Source organism: Eptesicus fuscus, chromosome 18, assembly GCF_027574615.1.
Source record: "Eptesicus fuscus isolate TK198812 chromosome 18, DD_ASM_mEF_20220401, whole genome shotgun sequence".
NCBI lineage: Eukaryota > Metazoa > Chordata > Mammalia > Chiroptera > Vespertilionidae > Eptesicus > Eptesicus fuscus.
The window spans coordinates 13,042,327-13,061,882 of NC_072490.1; the positions used below are offsets into that span (position 1 = coordinate 13,042,327).

The 19,556-nt window shown below is 47.8% G+C and overlaps 1 protein-coding gene across 3 annotated transcripts in view; it reads right to left on the reverse strand.

Moving 5' to 3' along the window:
• CMTM7 (CKLF like MARVEL transmembrane domain containing 7) overlaps nucleotides 1-19,556 on the reverse strand; it is a 47,601-nt gene that overhangs the window by 8,586 nt on the left and 19,459 nt on the right. For all 3 annotated transcript variants that reach the window (XM_054729947.1, XM_054729946.1, XM_054729945.1), the window contains exon 2: nucleotides 989-1,162. In XM_054729947.1, coding sequence (XP_054585922.1) covers nucleotides 989-1,162 — 174 coding nt within the window. The remainder of the gene's footprint in view (nucleotides 1-988; nucleotides 1,163-19,556) is intronic.

The following is a 19,556-nucleotide window of genomic DNA, read 5'->3' on the forward strand; positions in this document are numbered from 1 at the left end:
GCCCAGCAATTCCACTCCGAGTTATAGTCCCAAGTGAGTGAAATCGTGTCCATACAAAACACTTGCACATGAACGTTCATGGCAGCGTTATTCATAATGGCCAAGAGGCGGAAACAACCCAAGTGTCCATCAGTGATGAGCAGATGGGGTGTATCTGTTCATTGGAATATTACTTGGCTATTATGAAAAGGAAAAAAAAAAAAAAAGTACTGACACACAATACAACGTAGATAAACCATGAAAACACTCCGCTAAGTGAAAGAAGCCAGCCACAGAAGACCATATATAAGATTCCATTTACAGGAAATACCCAGAATAGGAAAATTTACAGAGACAGAAAGTACATTCGTGGTTGGTTGGTCAGGGCTGGAGGGGACGAGGGGTTGAAGGCAACAGTGAAAGGGCATGGAGTTTCTTTTCGAGGTGATGAAGTGTTCTAAAATTGACTGTGGTGACGGTTGCACAGCTCTGGGAATATACTAAAACCCACTTAATGATACACTTTAAATGGGTAACCGTATGGCATGTGAGCTACCTATCAATAAAGCTGTTTTAAAAAATAACATAGTGGGAAGAGAAAACCCTGGCAACTTTGAAATCTTTCCTCGGACTCTGCCGGTCCATTTTAGCTGACAAATGTTATCATTCAATACTCACAACGGTACAAATACCCATCACCTTTGTCAGCTTCTTCCTTCCATGCTCCTCCTCCCAACCCCCCCCCCCACACAGCCCATTGTCTGTCACGTGAGAGGATCAACACTGGGGTGAGAGGCAGAGTTTTCCCGTAGCTGGAAGGTGAGTGTTAGAAAGCAGCGGGGCATCAGACAAGCAGAGAGGTCCACCCAACGGTGGGAAATTCAGGGCTGACGCAGCAAAGGACGGTGCAAGAGGTGGGCTGGGCAGACGAGAGGGCTCCAGGGGGGTCTCAGGGCCCAGCTAACATCCTGGCTTCTGGGCCGAGGGCAGGGCCAGGCCACGCCCTTACCGACAGGGGCCAGCTGATGCAGGTGAGCACGCGGTAGAGGCGGAAGAGGTGGACCAGGTAGAAGGCGAGGATCATGATCAGGTTGCACATGGTGACCACTTCGAAGTACCGGTAGGCGCTCTGGCTGATCCACGGGGAGCTCCTCACGCAGATGAAGGCGATCAGCAGGCTGACCTGAGACATAAGCACAGACACCTCAGGGAAATGCCACCGGGACAGGCGCCCGGGAACAAACAGCAACAGCATAACAGAAACACGAACCACCACCGAAAACTGAGCCACTGCTGCGATTCAGGACGTTTTCCTACAAACAGGCTGGACGGGTACAATTTCCTGTAGTACAAGCCTTTAAACTCTCTTTTTGCTGTTGTTAATCCTCACCAGAGGATATTTTTCCATTATTGTTTGTTTTTTTCCCCCCAGAGAGTGGGAGGGAGAGAGAAACATCGATGCCAGACACATTGATTGGTTGCCTCCCACATGTGCCCCAACCAGGACCGGGGATTGAGCCTGCAACCGAGGTACATGCCCTTGACCGGAATCAAACCTGGGACCCTTCGGTCCGCAGGCAAGCCGACGCTCTATCCACTGAGCCAAACCAGTGAGGGCTAAACTGTTTTTTTTTAAAAAAAGATTTTATCGTTTTTTAAAATATATCTTTTATTGATTTCAGAGAGGAAGGGAGAGGGAGAGGGAGAGAAAGAAACATCAATGATGAGCGAGAATCATTGATCGGCTGCCCCTTGCACGCCCCACACTGGGGATGGAGCCTGCAACCCGGGCATGTGCCTTTGACCGGAATCGAACCCCGGACCCTTCAGTTCGCAGGCTCCATCCACTGAGCCAAACTGGCTAGCGCAGGATCTGTTTTAAAAGGACCACTTTTAGGACAAAATTTATTTCATGTTGCCCCTCCCCTACAGAACGGTGATTCTCAAAGGGTGTGTACATGGGAGGTGGGGAATGGGTTGTGACCTTTGGCGATGTCTGGAGACATGTGGGGGATGCTATTGGCATCGCGTGGTACAGGCATGGGTGCTGCTAACCAGCCCACAATGCACAGGATGGTCCCCGGTCTCCTATGCGGCCCAGACTGTTGTGCTGCTGAGGAGGAACCTGCTGTAGGAAACGGGAGTCTGTGGAGAGAATGAAACCACAAAAACGGATCTAACGCTGGTAAAGCGGTCAAGGCTGAAAACGCCTGCTTCCTGAAGCCCCTCGTTCCCAGCACACTCCCCAGGCCCTCGGGAACAGGCACAGCGGCCAGAAGGGCCCCCTGGGCTTGCAGCCTCCGGTGCGCCCACGAAAAGGCTCTGCTCAAAGCAGAAGAGCGTGACCGAGAAGGGACCCTCCACGCTGGCCTAGTTCCCTTTGCTAATGAGCAACGTATTTTCATGTTCTCGGTTCCTCTCCCTCAGGCCAGGCGCGGTAACAGAATGATTCACACCTCGAGGTTGTTTCAAGGCCCAGGGGAGGCTTGCCTGCCTCCGGGGCGTGCATGCTGGCCAGTGCTTGGCTGTGTCGGAACCGCGCCCGATCTCCTCTACCTCTGAGTCCTACACCGACCCCCTCGGGGCTGGGGCGGTTTTATTCGAGGCCCGCCTTAAATAACGCACACAACCCAGGAGCAGGCAGCGCGTTCCCGGTGAGGAAGCAGTTCTGCGCCGAATTTAATGCAAAGATGAGAATAATTCTTACAGCCTTTCATCTGTGACAGCAGCTCTTTCTTGTGGTAACACAGAGACGTGTGGGGTTTCCCAGTGGCCGAAAGGGGCCCCCGGGCAGGTCTCCCCCGAGCTCCCAGGCTGAGAGCAAGCACATCGCCGCTCCACCACAGCCCCTCAACCCTCCCTGGGCAACTCGAGGTGAAAGGAGACTTCCTGAACTGTGTCCGCCGGGCCTGAGTCCGCCCACCACGCCCTCTGCTTTAGCCAAGCCCGATTCTGGAAAGTCTCATTTCGACAGCAGAGGGTGTGCCCGTAGGCAAGTTGCTAAAAGCTTCCTTTTTGCCCAAGGCTTCTCCCACTCCTGGTTTAGGGAGCCAGCATCTCAGCTCGTGCACTTAACAAAAAAAAAAAAAAAAAAAAAAAGAGTTGATAGATACTGATCTTCTTAGGAATTCTTCTAAGGCCCCTGGGTGGCCTCTGCAGAGGCTGGAGACCTGGGAATCAGTCAGATCCATGCCCAGGCGGCTGCCAGGAAGGAGAAGCATAAGAAGGGCAAAGCAATGGTGGAAAAAAAGGCCCTGGGGTGTTGGTCTCCTACCCCCCGCTGACCCTCTCAGGACCTCTTCTCTTTCCCTGTTAGAAAAGCAAATCCACAAACACGTCTGAATTCAGGGATGAGTAGGAGTTCTGACCTCGGGATGGGGTGAAGGAGTGCCCCCTGGCTCCTTTCATCAAGGTTTTTTTTTTTTTTTTAAAAGATATTTATTGATTTTTTACAGAGAGGAAGGGAAAGGGATCGAGAGCTAGAAACATCCATGAGAGAGAAACATCGATCAGCTGCCTCCTGCACGCCTCCTACTGGGGATGTGCCCGCAACCAGGGTACATGCCCTTGACCGGAATCGAACCGGGGACCCTTCAGTCCGCAGGCCGACGCTCTATCCCCTGAGCCAAACCAGTTAGGGCTCATCAATGTTTTGTTGGTAATCCTCACCCGAGAATATTTTTCCCACTGATTTTTTATTATTAAGAGACAGTGGAAGGGAGGGGAGAGGTGAGAGGAAACACCGAGGTGAGAGAGACACACAGATTGGTTGCCTCCCTTACACGCCTGGCCGGGCCGGGGAATGAACCTGCAACCCAGCTACATGCCCTTGACTGGGTATTGAACCCCGGACCCTTCGGCGCTCGGGCCGACACTCTAACCACGGAGCCACACAAGCCAGGGCTCGTCGAGGTTTGTCCTTCTATATCGAACTGTGATGAGCACTGGAAATAAAATATCTAACACAAATGTCCCTTAAAAGCAATGTTGCAAGGACCCTCCGCTTAGGGTCTCACACACCAGCCCAATCACCTCAGATTAGACACCAGCCCCTTTGCCCCACACTGTGTCCCTTCTGACTCCATACGGTGAGAAGAGACGCTTTTTGCGAGAAAGGAGCAGTGGGTTTCGATGCCACAGGAGATGAAGCAGGCCGACACCCCCCGAGAGACACACTGTCCCCCGAGAACACGGGAACTCAGACAAAGCTGGTCCTAACTCCCCAGCCGGGCGCCAGGCAGCCTGGCCAGGTTCTCCGCCGGTGGTGTCCCCCAAATCCCCCCCAAATGCCCCACCATATTGAAGACTTTGAATGAAGGTGACGTGACAAGCAGAGGGCACTCGGCCCTCCCTGGTCTCCCCGGTGACAGGTGCCTCCTGCTCCCGCGGGGCCGAGAGGGACCGCCGTGGGACTGGAGCTGAGGGATCCGGAGCCAAAGGCTCACATAAACACTTCGGTATAAAAAGGCTCCATCCTACTGTGAGTCTCTCGTGCGCACGTTCTAAACCGGTGTTTCTCCCAATCAGAAAGGATATATGCACCCCTATGTGCATAGCAGCACAATTCACCATAGCTCAGATCTGGAAACAGCCTAGGTGCCCGTCAGCAGATGACTGGATCAGAAAACTGTGGTACATCTACACAATGGAATACTACGCTGCCATAAAAAAGAAGGACTTCTTACCATTTGCAGCAACCTGGATGGAACTGGACAACATTATGCTAAGTGAAGTAAGCCAGTCAATGAAAGAAAAATACCACATGATCTCACTCATTTGTGGATAATAAAGAACATTATAAACCGATGAACAAAAAGATAGAGACAGTAAAGCATCAAACAGACTGTCAGATTACAGCGGGAAGGTTAGGGAGAGGTGGGGGAGATAAGAGATCAACCGAAGGACTTGTATGCATGCACATAAGCATAACCAATGGACGCAAAACTCTGGGGGGTGAGGGCATGTATAGGAGTGGGGTGGGGGGTGGGGGCAATGGTAAGATATGTACATGTATAATACCTTAATAAAAAATAAAAAATAATTAAAAAAAAACCCCAAAACTGGTGTTTCTCCTGTTAGACGAATCTCGTGTCCATGTTACTATTTTATGACTGGCCCATCCATAAGATCTCAATAAGGGTAGAGGGGGCTCTCCCCGTCCCTGACACCCCTGAGGAAGAAATGGAATTCTGAAGGCTAGCTGGACAACTTTTGGAGAAGACTCAAGAGGTACGTTCTGGAGATGCCTTTCTCTGAGCTGGATAGCAGAGGCCGCCTGTGCCCTCAGCAGGCCTGACCCCTCCATGCCCCTGCCCGGTCTGGTCCACTGAGCATGCCTGTGTCTGGCTGAAGCTGGCACCAGACACGTTTTGTTTTAAGAGCCCTGGGCTGGATTCTGGCAGGTCACCCGACCCCATCGTCTCCCCGAGTTTTTTATTCTGACCTTGGAATACAGTGTCAGTGAGAGAGACAGGCAAGAGGAGGGGAAGTAACGAATGAGAGGCAACATCAAAAAGTCTCAGGCTTGCCCTGGCTGGTGTGGCTCCGTGGTCGCACCAAAGGGTCTCGGGTTCGATTCCCAGCCAAGGGATGTACCTGGGTTGCAGGTTCAATCCCTGGCCCCGTCAGGTGCGTGTGGGAGGCAACCCATCGATGTGTCTCTCTCACATCAATGTTTCTCTCTCTCTCTCTCTCTCTCTCTCTCTCTCTCTCTCCCTCCCACTCTCAATGGAAAAAATATCCTCGGGTGAAGATTAACAAACAAAAAAGTCTCAGGCCCAACTCCAAGAGGCTTTTCTGCAAAAGCCCGGGAGAGGAAAGCCAGGTGTGTTCAAACACCAGAGACGTGGATGCCGAGACTCAGGGTGGACACGGCCTGGCGATGAACGCAGGCCCATTAATGACCCTGCCTGGCAGTGGGCAGGCAGGCAGAGGAATGCACACTGTTTCCACCTTTGGCTGAATTCTGCCCGGGGTTGTAGGCAAATTTACCCCTGCCTTCCTGGTAAAGCCCCCACTCGTCATCACCAGGAAACAGCCCTGGTGCCATCTCATCACCACCCACGGGGAGAGAGCCTCACCCTGGCTTACTTCCTCCGGGCCCCCGTCTCCCTCACCAACATCAGGCTTTTGCTAAACAGGCTTCTGCCCACCCTCGCACGCCCAGCACACAGTTCTGTTCTGTATTCAAATATAAAAATCCCATAGAAAACCCAAGGGAGGCCCGAGCAGGCATGGCTCAGTGGATAGAGCATCAGCCTGCGGACTGAAGGGTCCCGGGTTCGATTCCCAGTCAGGGCACATGCCCGGGTTGCAGGCTCAATCCCCAGTGAGGGGCGTGCAGGAGGCAGCTGATCCACGATTCTCTCTCATCACTGATATTTCTCTCTCTCTCCCCCTCTCCCTTCTTCTCTGAAAGCAATAAAAAAGTATATTAAAAAGAAAAAAAAAAAAACCAAAGGAGGGGGAATAACCTAGGGAATATTCTGTCAGGGGTCCTCGGGTCCAGGCCTCAAGCAGCCGGGCAATGGACTGGTTTCTGAATGGAACCAAAGTCACCTGCAGTAAACGAAAAAACCAGAGCCCGTGTGTGCCCGTGCTGGGAACATTTCCGGAAGGCCACGGAAGAAGCTGCGAACAGTGGTTGCTTCTGGGGAGGAGAATGAATTATTTAGTGGTTTAGAAAATGCGTTTATTTTGTGCTCCTGTGTTATCAGGATCACAGATTAAGTTGTAAAACAGCATGTTTTAAGGACCTGTCTCAGGGATCTTTCATGGCACTTATATACAGACCTACCCTTTTCTCTTAATTGGCTGCAGCTTTATTTGACCCAGGGTTTCTGAGCCTTAGCACTGGTGGCATTTGGGGCCGTCTTATGGGACTTTTAGCAGCCAGTAGCGACACCCCAAAATGTCTCCGGACATTTTCAAAGGTCCTCTGGGCGAGAACCACTGCTTTAGACAGCCAGCCCTTTATTAACGGGCGTTTATCCCACCCCCCGTTTCTGACAAAGACAGACAATTCCGCTAATGTATTCTTGGTCATACTTCTTTGTATGTATGAGCACTTCTAGAAGATTCCTGGAAGTGAAATTACTGGGTGAAAGCATTTTTACACTTAAGATTTTTTAAAAAATATATTTTATTGATTTTTTACAGAGAGGAAGGGAGAGGGATAGAGAGTTAGAAACATCGATGAGAGAGAAACGTCGATCAGCTGCCTCCTGCACACCTCCTACTGGGGATGTGCCCATAATCGAGGTACATACCCTTGACCGGAATCGAACCTGGGACCCTTGAGTCTGCAGGCCGACGTTCTATCCACTGAGCCAAACCAGTTAGGGCTGCACTTAAGATTTTGATGTTGCCCTGGCCGGTTTGGCTCAGTGGATAGAGCGTTGGCCTGCGAACTGAAAGGTCCTGGGTTCGATTCAGGTCAAGGGCACACGCCCGGGGTTGTGGGCTTGATCCCCAGTTAGGGACTTGCAGGAGGCAGCCGATCCACCATGATTCTCTCTCATCATGGATGTTTCTATATTTCTCTGCCCCTCTTCCTTCCTCTCTGATATCAATACAAAATATATTAAACAACAACAACAACACAAACGTATTATTTTTTTAAAAAAAAGATTTTGATGTTTGCTGCCAAAAGGCTATCCAAAGAAGACATGCGTTTCCCCGCATAGGAAATCTTGCCAACACAGGTTATCATCAGCGTCACGGAGCTGTAGCCGAGGATGGCACGATTCATTCACCCGATCTTGAACTGAGTACCTACTATGTGCAGGGCATGCTGCAGGGAGCAGAGTCAGAGTGAAACCCATGGGGTCCCTGGACTCGCCGAGCTCGCATTAGAGTTGGGGAGAAGGGTAGTGAACAAGTTAACCAACAAACACGGCGCGAGGCACCGATTGCCAAGGCAGGGTTTTCCGCAGATGTTCACTGGCCAGGAGCTAAGTCTGGGTCTTCTGTGAATTAGGCATTTTACGGGAAATCGGTCTCTCAGCGAAGTTTGTTCTCCTAGATCCGTGGTCGGCAAACTCATTAGTCAACAGAGCCAAATATCAACAGTACAACGATTGAAATTTCTTTTGAGAGCCAAATTTTTTAAACTTAAACTTCTTCTAACGCCACTTCTTCAAAACAGACTCGCCCAGGCCATGGTATTTTGTGGAAGAGCCACACTCAAGGGGCCAAAGAGCCGCATGTGGCTTGCAAGCCGCAATTTGCCGACCACGGTGCTAGATGATGTATTGTAGAATTGTATTCCTGAAACCTATGTCATTTTATTAACCAATGTCACCCCAATGCATTCAATTTTTTAAAAAAGTTTGTTTTTCTGAGGGCATGTGCCTGAGATTCTCCATTTCATATCCTCTAAAATATCCATTTTATTTATTTGTTTGCTTGCTTGTTTATTTATTTTAATCCTCACCCAAGGATATTTTTCCATTGATGCTTTAGAGAGAGTGGAAGGGAGGGGGAGAGACAGAGAAAGAGAAACATCAATGTGAGACACATGGATTGGCTGCCTCCTGCATATGCCCCTATCAGGACTAGGAATCGTGCCTGCAACCAAGGCACGCACCCTTGACCGAAATCAAACCTGGGACCCTTCCGTCTGCAGGCTGATGCTCTATCCACTGAGCCAAATCGGCTAGGGCCATTGTGCGGTAATCTGATCTGTAACCATAGTGTCTGGAGCAGCACCGAAACAAAAACAAAAGAAGGTCCCACTTGCTCTGTTTTGAAAGTAGCACATGAATTGTTCTGGGTTTCATGTTTTCGTTCTTTGCACAAAGAGGTTGAGTTCTGTGCAGAGGGCAGTGATGAGCCCAGGTGAGAGAGAGAGACAACATCTGGGACTGCACCTGGGACCCTGTCTTAGAAACGTCCCCTCCGCAGAGATGCACTTGGGGCAGGCTCGGCGGAAAGGCAGCTGTCACCTCTGGGAACGCTGTTACTGAGTATTCTGCAACGAAACCCGCGTGGTGGAGGTGACTTGAGAATCCCCGCCTCCATCCTGTATCACTGAGTGGGAGTGGACGCGCGTCCGGACTCCTCAGCAGACAGGAGGCACTCGCTGATGGAGCTGAACCCGCGGCTTTAGGCAGAGGGGTACGGAAGGCAAGAACTGCTGCCTTGGCATTCTCTCAGCCCCACCCCCGAGCAGCTCAGCTTGGGAGGGTCCTTTATTGATGCTTCCTGGTAAGATTTCATTTGACAAGAAGATCCTACTACCAACTATCTCTACATGTTGGCTCTCTTTAAATTAAATGCGGCAACTCTCTCCACAGTGCTGCAGCACCGGTAGGCTCTTTCGAGTTTGGTGAGCTCTTACCGCCGAATGTGGCCAGGAGCCTCCTGGTCCCAACAGGATGAAAGACACGTGGCCAGTGCTGAGTCACTCCCGCTACCTCAGCTGACCTGTGCCCAGCTCAGAAGACAGAAGCCAACCCCCAGACATGGAAGCCAGCCTAGTTCATGATTACCAGAGCCTATCCCAGATGACTTTAGTCATGTGACTAATAAACACTTATTGTTGTATGCCACCAAGGTTTGGTGACTATTTGTTATGCAGCAAAAGCTAACCGATACATCCGTTTTCAGAATTTTCTTGGTTTCCCAGTCAGGCAACCCTAGTTTTTAAAGTGGAAAGAAGAGTCCGGCCGGCATGGCTCAGGGGTTGAGCATTGACCTATGAACCAGGAGGTCGACAGTTAGATTCCCGGTCAGGGCACATGCCTAGGTTGCAGGCTTGGTCCCCAGTGGGGGGCATGTAAGAGGCAGCCAATCAATGATTTTCTCTCATCATTGATGTTTCTGTCTCTCTCTCCCTTTCCCTTCCTCTCTGAAATAAAAAAAATAAAATAAAGTGGAAAGAAGAATAAAGTTATTTATTCAATGATTATTTATTGAGTACCAACCATGTTCTCAGTCCTGTGCTGAAAACTAGCGATAGAAGGCGACGTTGGTTTCCATTTTGCCAAAGACAATCCTAAGGAAACCTGGATGCGTGAGCAGTAGGGATGCTGCTCAGGACTTTGGCCACTGTCCTGGGGAAATAAATATAAGGAGAAGCTGTAGGGCCAGTCTCAGCAGGAGGCCTGGCATCCGGCCCTGGGCACTTGCCAGAAGTCATCGCCTGTTGAATTTGAGAATGTGGGTGTGGGATGCCTTGATTAAAAACCCAGGCAGCCTAATGCCAAATCAGTGCCAGGCTGGGGAGGAAGAAATTAGTCAGGGATAAAAAAATGACAAAGCAAGTACACAAGAACCATTAAGGGTTTGTAAGCATGTGTCACTAATGAAAAACCACAGTGGTGAAGGATGCGTGCTTGCCGTACGGTACCCAGTGAGGCGTCAAGAAGGAAGTCTGATTGCTGGCCAAAGGTTGGCCTCCAATCAGAATAAGTGAGGATGAATGGGCGCCTAAGACATGGCTGGCAACCCCCGAAGGTCAAATAGTCATTTCACAAACACAACTACTTAGTGGGCCAGTTAGCCTCCCTGGGCCTCAGTTTCCTCACCTTTATAATAGACCTACCACACAGCGTGGATATGAGGATTAAAGGGGCTTTCATTTGGGTACAATATTTAGAACAGCAGAGGGAACACTGCAAGAGAAGGCACAGGCGTGGAAAAACACAGGGCATATTTGGGAACCGGGGAGCTGTCCATTTTAGGCAAACCCTACACGTGTGTGAAGGAGGGCAATGGGATCAAAGATGGCAGGGAGCAGTGGGGCATCAGATTCCAGGCTGAGAAAGTAGGCATTATTGGGGGTCAGTGGGGAGTCAGTGAAGGTTACTGAGCAGAAAAGAGCCTGAGGCAGGATTGCACTTTCAGAAAATCAATGTCCCAGTGGACGGGAGACGGGGAGGGGGCTCAGAGGTCAGTTAGGGGGAGGCGGTGTCAGTTCCAGCGAGGTAATGAGGATAAAAAGGAAGCACCAGCCGGAGGGGTGGGCGAGGAGAGGAGTGGCCAAGGACAGGAGGTGGCATGGATGTCCCAGGGCAGCCTCCGGGGATCCAGGCTGCATGGCGATGTGGGGAATAGACCCCCCGACACACACACACACACACACACACACACACACACACACACACACACACACGGTCTCTGCAGCTGGTGGGGCCAACAGGAAACTCCCCTTGCAGCTGCCTCAGATTCCCCAGACTGCCGACAGCTTACTCAGGATGAGCTGGCAATTCCATGTGTCCAACATTTCCACGTACGAAAACCACTGACTGAAGGAAAATGCACCGTGCCTCACCCCTGCCGCAGGCCCCTGGGTCCTGTTCTAGGACCCAGCTCCGGAGCACAGATCCCAGAGAGGACCTATCCCACTGCCCTCTGGCTGCCCGAGCCTCTGGGGAGCAGAGAGCCGGCGTGGTGAACCGCCCCCCTCAGACAGACAGGACCTGGGGGCTGTGGGGTGGATGCCTCGCCCCATTCTTCCTCCCTCCTCCAGCTACCTTGTCCTCAGTTCACAGACACGATCACGCTCAACTGTTCATTTTACAAAAGTCCAGGTTATCAAAATTTCAACCCATTGCACAGGTAAATCATGAATTGGGTACCCTTTAACATAATTATTTAATTGAAGGATTGCAAACTCACATGGACCGAGTGGATAAAGTAAATAAGTGAACCGAAATCTTTGGAATAAACACAAACTGTGAAGAGAGATGAAACTATTGTTACTTAATGCCTCCCAATCATTACTATCAGAGTAGGTGAGTCTGGTATTAACAAGTCGTATGATATTTTTCCAAAAATAAAATTGCATTTATTTTGGCAAAAACAAAAAAAAATGGCAAGATCACTGTGACCTGACCTGTGACCCCAGGCTCTGGGAAGTCATTTCCGGAGGCCACATGGAGCAGGCCCTTCTCGGATGCCGCACTCTCCTTTGCTCTCTCACCTGCGAGTCACCTGAGTGCGGGTAAACACAAAGACCTTCCTTCAGGAAGTTCCCCGCCCCCTTGGCCTTCGCTTGTTAAAAGTAACCTGGTCAGCCGAAACCGGTTTGGCTCAGTGGACAGAGCGTCGGCCTGCGGACTCAAAGGTCCTGGGTTCGATTCCGGTCAAGGGCATGTACCTTGGTTGCGGGCACGTCTCCAGTAGGGGGTGTGCAGGAGGCAGCTGGTCGATGTTTCTCTCTCATCGATGTCTCTAACTCTCTATCCCTCTCTCTTCCTCTCTGTAAAAAATCAATAAAATATATTTAAAAAATAAATAAATACAAGTAACCTGGTCAGGCTGGACCCGGTGCTCCTGCATTTCCCCTCACCCGGCCTGCTTCTGCCCTGGTCTGGGTACCTTTGGAAGAGGCAGGGGAGACATGAGCAAAAGGTTCACCCTCAATGCCTCCTCTCATGCACCTGCTCGTGGGGGACTAACTGGGCCACTCGGGTAAATCCCACACAAAGGCACTGCCCTCCAGGGACAGCATTTAGCAGGACCCCACAAAGTTAAGACAGATCAGCTACTGGACTCACATGCTTCTTCTTCAATCTCGTTTCTGAACTGAGTTTCCTAACGTCATGCTTCTCTAACACGTGAGCAGAAGTGAGAATCAGGTAAAGCTCAAATGAACAGCCTCCACAGGCAGAGGAAAGAGAGAGGAGAGAGGAGGGTTCAGAATGACCCACACCAGACGCTTAGTATGTGACCGTCTCGAGGGGAAGGGCTGGAAGTGGGCTGGGTCCTTAGCGAGCTTATGGATAAACTCGTTTCAGGCTATCAAAAACCCTCAACAGCCCTAACCGGTTTGGCTCAATGGATAGCGCGTCGGCCTGCGGACTCGGGGGTCCGGGGTTTGGTTCCAGTCAGGGGCATGTACCTTGGTTGCGGGAACACCCCCAGTTGGGGGTGTGCAGGGGGCAGCCGATCAGTGTTTCTCTCTCGTTGATGTTTCTAAAACTCTATCCCTCTCCCTTCCTCTCTGTAAAAAATTAATAAAATATATTAAAAAAAAAAAAACTCAACAAAATATCAGCATATTGAATCCAACAATATATAAGAAATGCAAATGCACAAGTAACTAAATTTTATTCCAGGAACATACTTCAACATCAACGAATGCACCATATTAACACACCAAAGGAGAAAAATCAAATATTTAATCGATGCAGAAAAAGTGCTGGACAAAATTCAACACCCATTCAGGATAAAAACTTTCAGCACACGAGGATAGCAGGGCACGTCCTTACCCTGATAAAGGGCACCTACAAAACAAATCTCCAGCGAGCATCACATTTGTAGTGAGTCCGCAAGCTTTCCTCCGAGACAGGAAACAAAGAAAGGATGTCCTCTGTTATTCAACATATGCTCAGAAGTTGCAATAAGGTAAGAAAAAGAAATGAAAGGCATATAGATTGAAAAGGAAGAAACAAAACGTTTTTATTTGTAGACGACACGATAACCTATGAAGAAAATCCCGAAGAGTCTACAGAAATAGATGCGAGGACTAATAAATGAGTTCAATAACTGCAAGATCAATGTACCGAAATCAACTGCATTTCCACATGTTAGCAATACAACGAAATTAAATATTGGAAATAGATAGGACTGTTTACAGTAACAGCCATAAAACAGGGAACTATTTTTTAGGTTTAAATCTAACTATTTATTAGTTTTAAATGCTGAAAACTACAAGATACTGGTGAAAGAAATCGAAGAAGAGCTAAATAAAAGGAGAGGTATAACATGTTCATGGATTGGAAGATGCAGTATTGTCAACGTGTCAATTCTCCCCAAATTGATATACAGATTCAACATAATCCCATTCAAATCCCAGCAGGCTTTTTGGGTAGATAAACTGATCCTAAAATTTATATGGGAAGGCAAAGGGGCTACGAGGTGAGGACAGGGGTTGACTACACAGTGAGAGCACAGGGGGTTTTGGGGGTGAGAGGCTGTTCTGTTTTGACACCGTGTTGATGGACACATGATTCTATGCATTTGCCACAATGTACAGAACTGTCATCAACCAGCTGATGACACCAGTTGTGACATTGATTGTGATGATGGTGGCGCATATTCTGTGAATATGTTCAAAAGCACTGAACTGTATACTGTAAAGGGATGAACTGTATGGTATGTGACTTATATCACAACAAAGCTGTTACCAAGAAACACCTTTTTTAAAACCCCCGAAAAACTTAAAAAAAAAAAAAAAAAGACATCTGCAGAGAGATGGTCTGATGACAATGTCAAACCACAGAGTGAGAGGTCATGGAGATAAGATGAAGAGCAGCCCTCCGGACACTACGTAAAAACCTCACTGTGGCATTTCCACAGGGTTTTTTCAGAGCTCAGACTTTCTCTACCCCGAAATTTCTCGATACCAAACGAAAAACCTTTCAGAAAAGCCCCTGACGTAGGAATGGCACAGCCCCCAAAACTCACAGTTCATCTACATTAACGCCCAGGCTTTTTGGAACTTGCCAAGCAATTCATATTCTGATCCTGTATGTTTGAGCGTATATAGGGTGGGGTAAAATTAGGTTCACAGTTGTGAGTATGTGAAACACAAGAGTTCATTTTTGTATCACTACTTATTATTGTATTATTTTTCCATATGAATAACTGTAAGCCTACTTTTGCCCCACCCTGTATATATAACGACTAGAACAGTGATCTTGAACATTTCCCTCCTACTTTACTGGAGATAAATTTGAGACCAAGAAAAGGGACATGATTTATGCAGGGTGACTCAGCTGATGGGTAGCAGAGGCAAGAGACAACTTGACTCCTTGATACCTCTCTGCTTGGTAAAAAACATGAGCCTGGCACATACTACGTGCTCTACACTTGATAGCGGAATGGAAAATAAAATGTCTACAATCCCCTGAATGAAGGTGGATTCCCTCCTCATTCAGACACTGACCTGTGTCAATCTAACATTCCGATCAAAAGGACCAGCGCAGACTCATAGAAATAAGACGGGGACATGTGAAGGGGGAAAGAGGATGAAGACCTTGTAGGCAATACAACTACATAAATATTAAGAAGTTTAGTTGATGCCCTGACTGGTTTGGCTCAGTGGATAGAGCGTCGGCCTGCGGACTGAAGGGTCCCGGGTTTGATTCCAGTCAAGGGCATGTACCTTGGTTGCGGGCACATCAGGGAATGTGCAGGAGGCAGCTGATTGATGTTTCTCTCTCATCGATGTTTCTAACTATCCCTCTCCCTTCCTCTCTATAAAAAAATCAATAAAATATTGAAGAAAAAAAAAAGAAGTTCAGTTGACTTCTGAGGAAAATATTAACGACTAGAGGCCCGTTGCACGAAGATTTGTGCAACAGGCCTTCCTTCCCCTGGCTGCCAGCACCGGTTTTCCTCCGGCACCAGGGACCCAGGCCTTCGCTCTGGCCGCAGAGGAGAAGCCAAGCCTCTTCAGTCTTCTTCAGTCTCAGCTCCACGCCTGTGTATGCAAATTAACCTGCCATAATTGTTGGGTTAATTTGCATACTTGCTCCTGATTGGCTGGTGGGTGTTGCGGAGGTACGGTCAATTTTGCATATTTCTCTTTTATTAGTATAGATGAGAGCTCTCACTAGGACACTGAAAGGAGGTAACAGAGTAATAACGAATGTTTATTCAGAGCTCAAACACTTCACATAGGATCTGCCTGGTAACCCTCGGGACCGGGTGATATCATCATCCCCTTTTCACAGGTGAGGAAACTGAGGCACAAAGAGGCTAGGTGACTTCCCCTAGATCTCACTCAAGCAGTGGGAACCCCATCGCCTCTTACTAGCTACGTGACCTGTAAAAGCTACAAAACCTCCCAGAGCCTCAGTTTACCCACCTGGAAAGTGGGGATGACAAATAGTACCCTACTCAGAGGACTATCTCTTCTGAGGTAATACCTGCAAAGCACTGAGCACAGCACCTGGCATGTATCACACACTCTATATGAATAAAATGCAAAATAAAACCCTCATCGGTACTTGGAACAATTTTATTATGGTAAATAATCTGCAGGCCCCGTAAAATAACATTCTTGGGTTACCATTTCCTCTTCCTTAACTGAACTTTCTGGAAGGGGTCTTTTTCTGCATTGAATTAGAAACCAAATAGAAGCCACCACTCCGTCAGCCTTCCTTTTCCTCCCGGTGGAGAGGGCTCTCCTTGCAGTGCTTGGCCTTTATTTTTCTTCACGTTTTCCCTTGGCCCCGAAGAATGGAGATTGGTATTGACTTAAAGTGGACATCTGTTCAGGGGCAGTGACCAGGGCATTTGAATATTTATTATTTTAGTAATTTGTATTTTACCTCTTCCTAAAGTAAGAAGGCAATAAAAGGAGCCTTAATAAGAAATGTCAAAGATGAAGGGAAGAACAGATTTGCACCCTAGCTGGTTTGGCTGAGTGGATAGAGTGTAAGCCTGCAGACTGAAGGATCCCAGGCTTGATTCCGGTCAAGGGTACAAACCTCAGGCTCGATCCTGGCCCTGATCAGTAAGTGTGCAGGGAGCAACCCATTGATGTGTCTCACATCAACATTTCTCTCTCTGTCTCTCCCCCACCCTTCCACTCTCTCTAAAAATCAATGGAAAAATATCCTTGGGTAAGGATTAACAATTCACCAAACGGGAACTGTGAATGCAGTGTGGAAATATCATTAAGAAGAGCCACAAAGAAGGTGCCAACTTTCAAAGTCAATGCAAATTGAAGAATGAAAATTGAACCAAAGCTTAGGTTGGTCACTAGGAAGGAAGGGGGAGCCCCTAGAAATAGATCCTGAAACATGTTCCCAGCCCCCATGACAGTTAGGGGGTAGACATTACGGGAGGAAAGAAGCAAATAAATAATTATGAAGTAGGGAACCCCATGCTATGGCTTCGAGTATATACTGTTAAATGAAAATCGCAAGGTGAAAAAAAAAAAAAAAGCAAGGTGCCCACTTTATAATGGCGGGATTAGACTGAGGATACTTGAGCCCACTGATCAATCTTAACACCATGAAAATAAAGATAAGCAGACATCAGGCATCACCCGCTGGAAATACACATCACCACCCAAGAAATGGTCTTGCAACAAATCATCAAACAAATCCGAACTTGATGAGCCTCTAGATCTAATTGCCAACCTGTAGGAAACGCAGGGGACTGAAGAGCCAGCTGATGACACCACAGGAATGCACTCACATCTACTCAGTGGGAAGGAACCACAGGGACAAATGATCAAATTTATTCAAGAAATAAATTGTAAAGAAAAAGAAGGAGGGAGAGGAACCCGAAGATTAAAAGAGACTTGAGAAATGTATGAATGAAATTCAATTAAAAACTGAGACTTGGTCTCAATGAAAAGAATTGGCACTACAACCGGAGTGTTATAAGGGAACTGTAACGTTGAACACAACCAAAATTGCTTTATAATAGTTTCTTATTATTATACTCGTATAATGGTCAATGAATTGGTTCACACATTTGTTCTCATGATGTCACTGTCTATACGGACCATATTCAAGCTGTAAATTAGAAATTATTTTGAAACTCACATTTATTTCCTCTAGGTGAATAATCCCACCCCTAAGGAAAATAACTCAGAAGAAAACTCTACTATGCACTCTAAACTAAAGTTGGTGATTTTTCCTTGGTAAAGAACAGGAGAGTACATATTTTAGGGTTTGAGGGACATATAATCACTATTTACAATTACTCCACTCTGCCATGTAGTGCAAAAATAGCATCTTTGATATACAAACAAATGGGTTTGGCTGTGTACCAATAAAGTTTTATTTAAAAAAAACAACACAACAGGTGGCAGGCCACATTTGGATAGCAGGCTATAGGTTGCCTACCCCAGCAAATGTTCAGTGTAATATCATTTATAGTAGCTAAAAAGCTCAAGAACAACTCTCATGTTCAAAAGGGAATGGTAATATTAAAGAATATCCACTTAGATGATTGCACATGTTATGAACAATTATGAAGATTTTATAACAACAGAGACATGCTACTAACAATTTTACAATAAAACAATAAGAGGGGAGCAGAATCGGTGACTGTAATCAGTAGGATTACAGCCCTGCAAACTTCTATACACTTACACAAGGACCCTACTAGAACATTTGTGGAATGTACGCAATGGTAGGCCTTGGGGGAATTTTGTTTTTTAATACTTCTTTGGATCTAGTTATGTTAATGTTGCTCTAATCATGTTTGTGTAATAATGCAAAGTCTCAGGAATAAAATGCTAAGCCTACAGATCGCCTTCAGTGGAAAACCCAGATGAAACAGGTAAATTAACGAGCTCACTGCATCCTTCTTTCCTCTGGCAGTTCCCGAGACACTTGACAATGACGGAGAAGCTGTCAATGCCTAATGGAACCGCTAACTGACTTCGGTGGCTAACAGCTCTCCCACACCCCACCACTACTAAAAAGCCCACTTTGTGAACTCACCAAGAAATTTTCAAGCTCCCTTCCTTCCCCTCTAGCTCTGGGCCTTTGCACAGGCTGTTCCTTCCTCCAGAACACTCTTCCAACCTTTTCCTCCTGCCCTGCCCCTTCCCATGCTCAGGTCTCAGCCTGAAGGTTCCTTCCCAGAAAGGTCTGACCACGGCCTGGGAGGACTCCCGTTATCTGTGCTCACAGCATCCTCTGCTTCCTCCTCCTTGATGCTCAGACCTGCCACACTGACCACACTTCACTGATTTAAAGATGCTCGTTCTTGCGTATTTTTTTAAAATATATTTTTACTGATTTCAGAGGGGAAGGGAGAGGGGGAGAGAGATAGATAGAAACATCAATGATAAGAATCATTGATCAGCTGCCTCCTGCACGACCCACACTGGGGACCAAGCCTGCAACCCAAGCATGTGCTCTTGACCAGAATCGAACCTGGGACCCTTCAGTCCGCAGGCCGACGCTCTATCCACTGAGCCAAACCAGCTAGGGCTCGTTCTTGCATATTTTTACTTCCCTCAATGCAGGGGTGGTTGCTGGTGAGACTGGACAGCAGTCATGGACTTAGTTGCCACTGCCTGCCATGTGCCAACGCTCAGTGTGCCAGCATCAAAACCTGCAGAGTGGGTGTCAGCAGCAGGGAGAGAATCCCGGAGCCAGAGTGGAGCACCCTGCGTGCGAAGCCCTGGGAACCAGAGGTGTGTGGGCTGAGACGGCGGGATGGTGAACCAGGTGTGTTTAGCATCATTCCCCAAACAGAGGTTTAAAGGCATTGCTCACATTCTGTTTGTTTGTTTGTTTTTTGTTTGTTTTTTGAGGTTTTTTGCTCACACTCTTGATGGCACTGAGAGGAAAATACATTTTAAAAAAAAAAGGAATTTAGGAGGGCTCTGACTGTAAAAATGTTTTAAGAATATCTTAACACATTTATTTTCCTTCACCAATTTTCCTTTATTTTTATTTTTTTAAAAATATATTTTGTTGATTTTTTACAGAGAGGAAGGGAGAGGGATAAGAGAGTTAGAAACATCGCTGAGAGAGAAACATCGACCAGCTGCCTCCTGCACACTCCCCACTGGAGATGTGCCCGCAACCAAGGCACATGCCCTTGACCGGAATCGAACCTGGGACCCTTGAGTCCGCAGGTCGACGCTC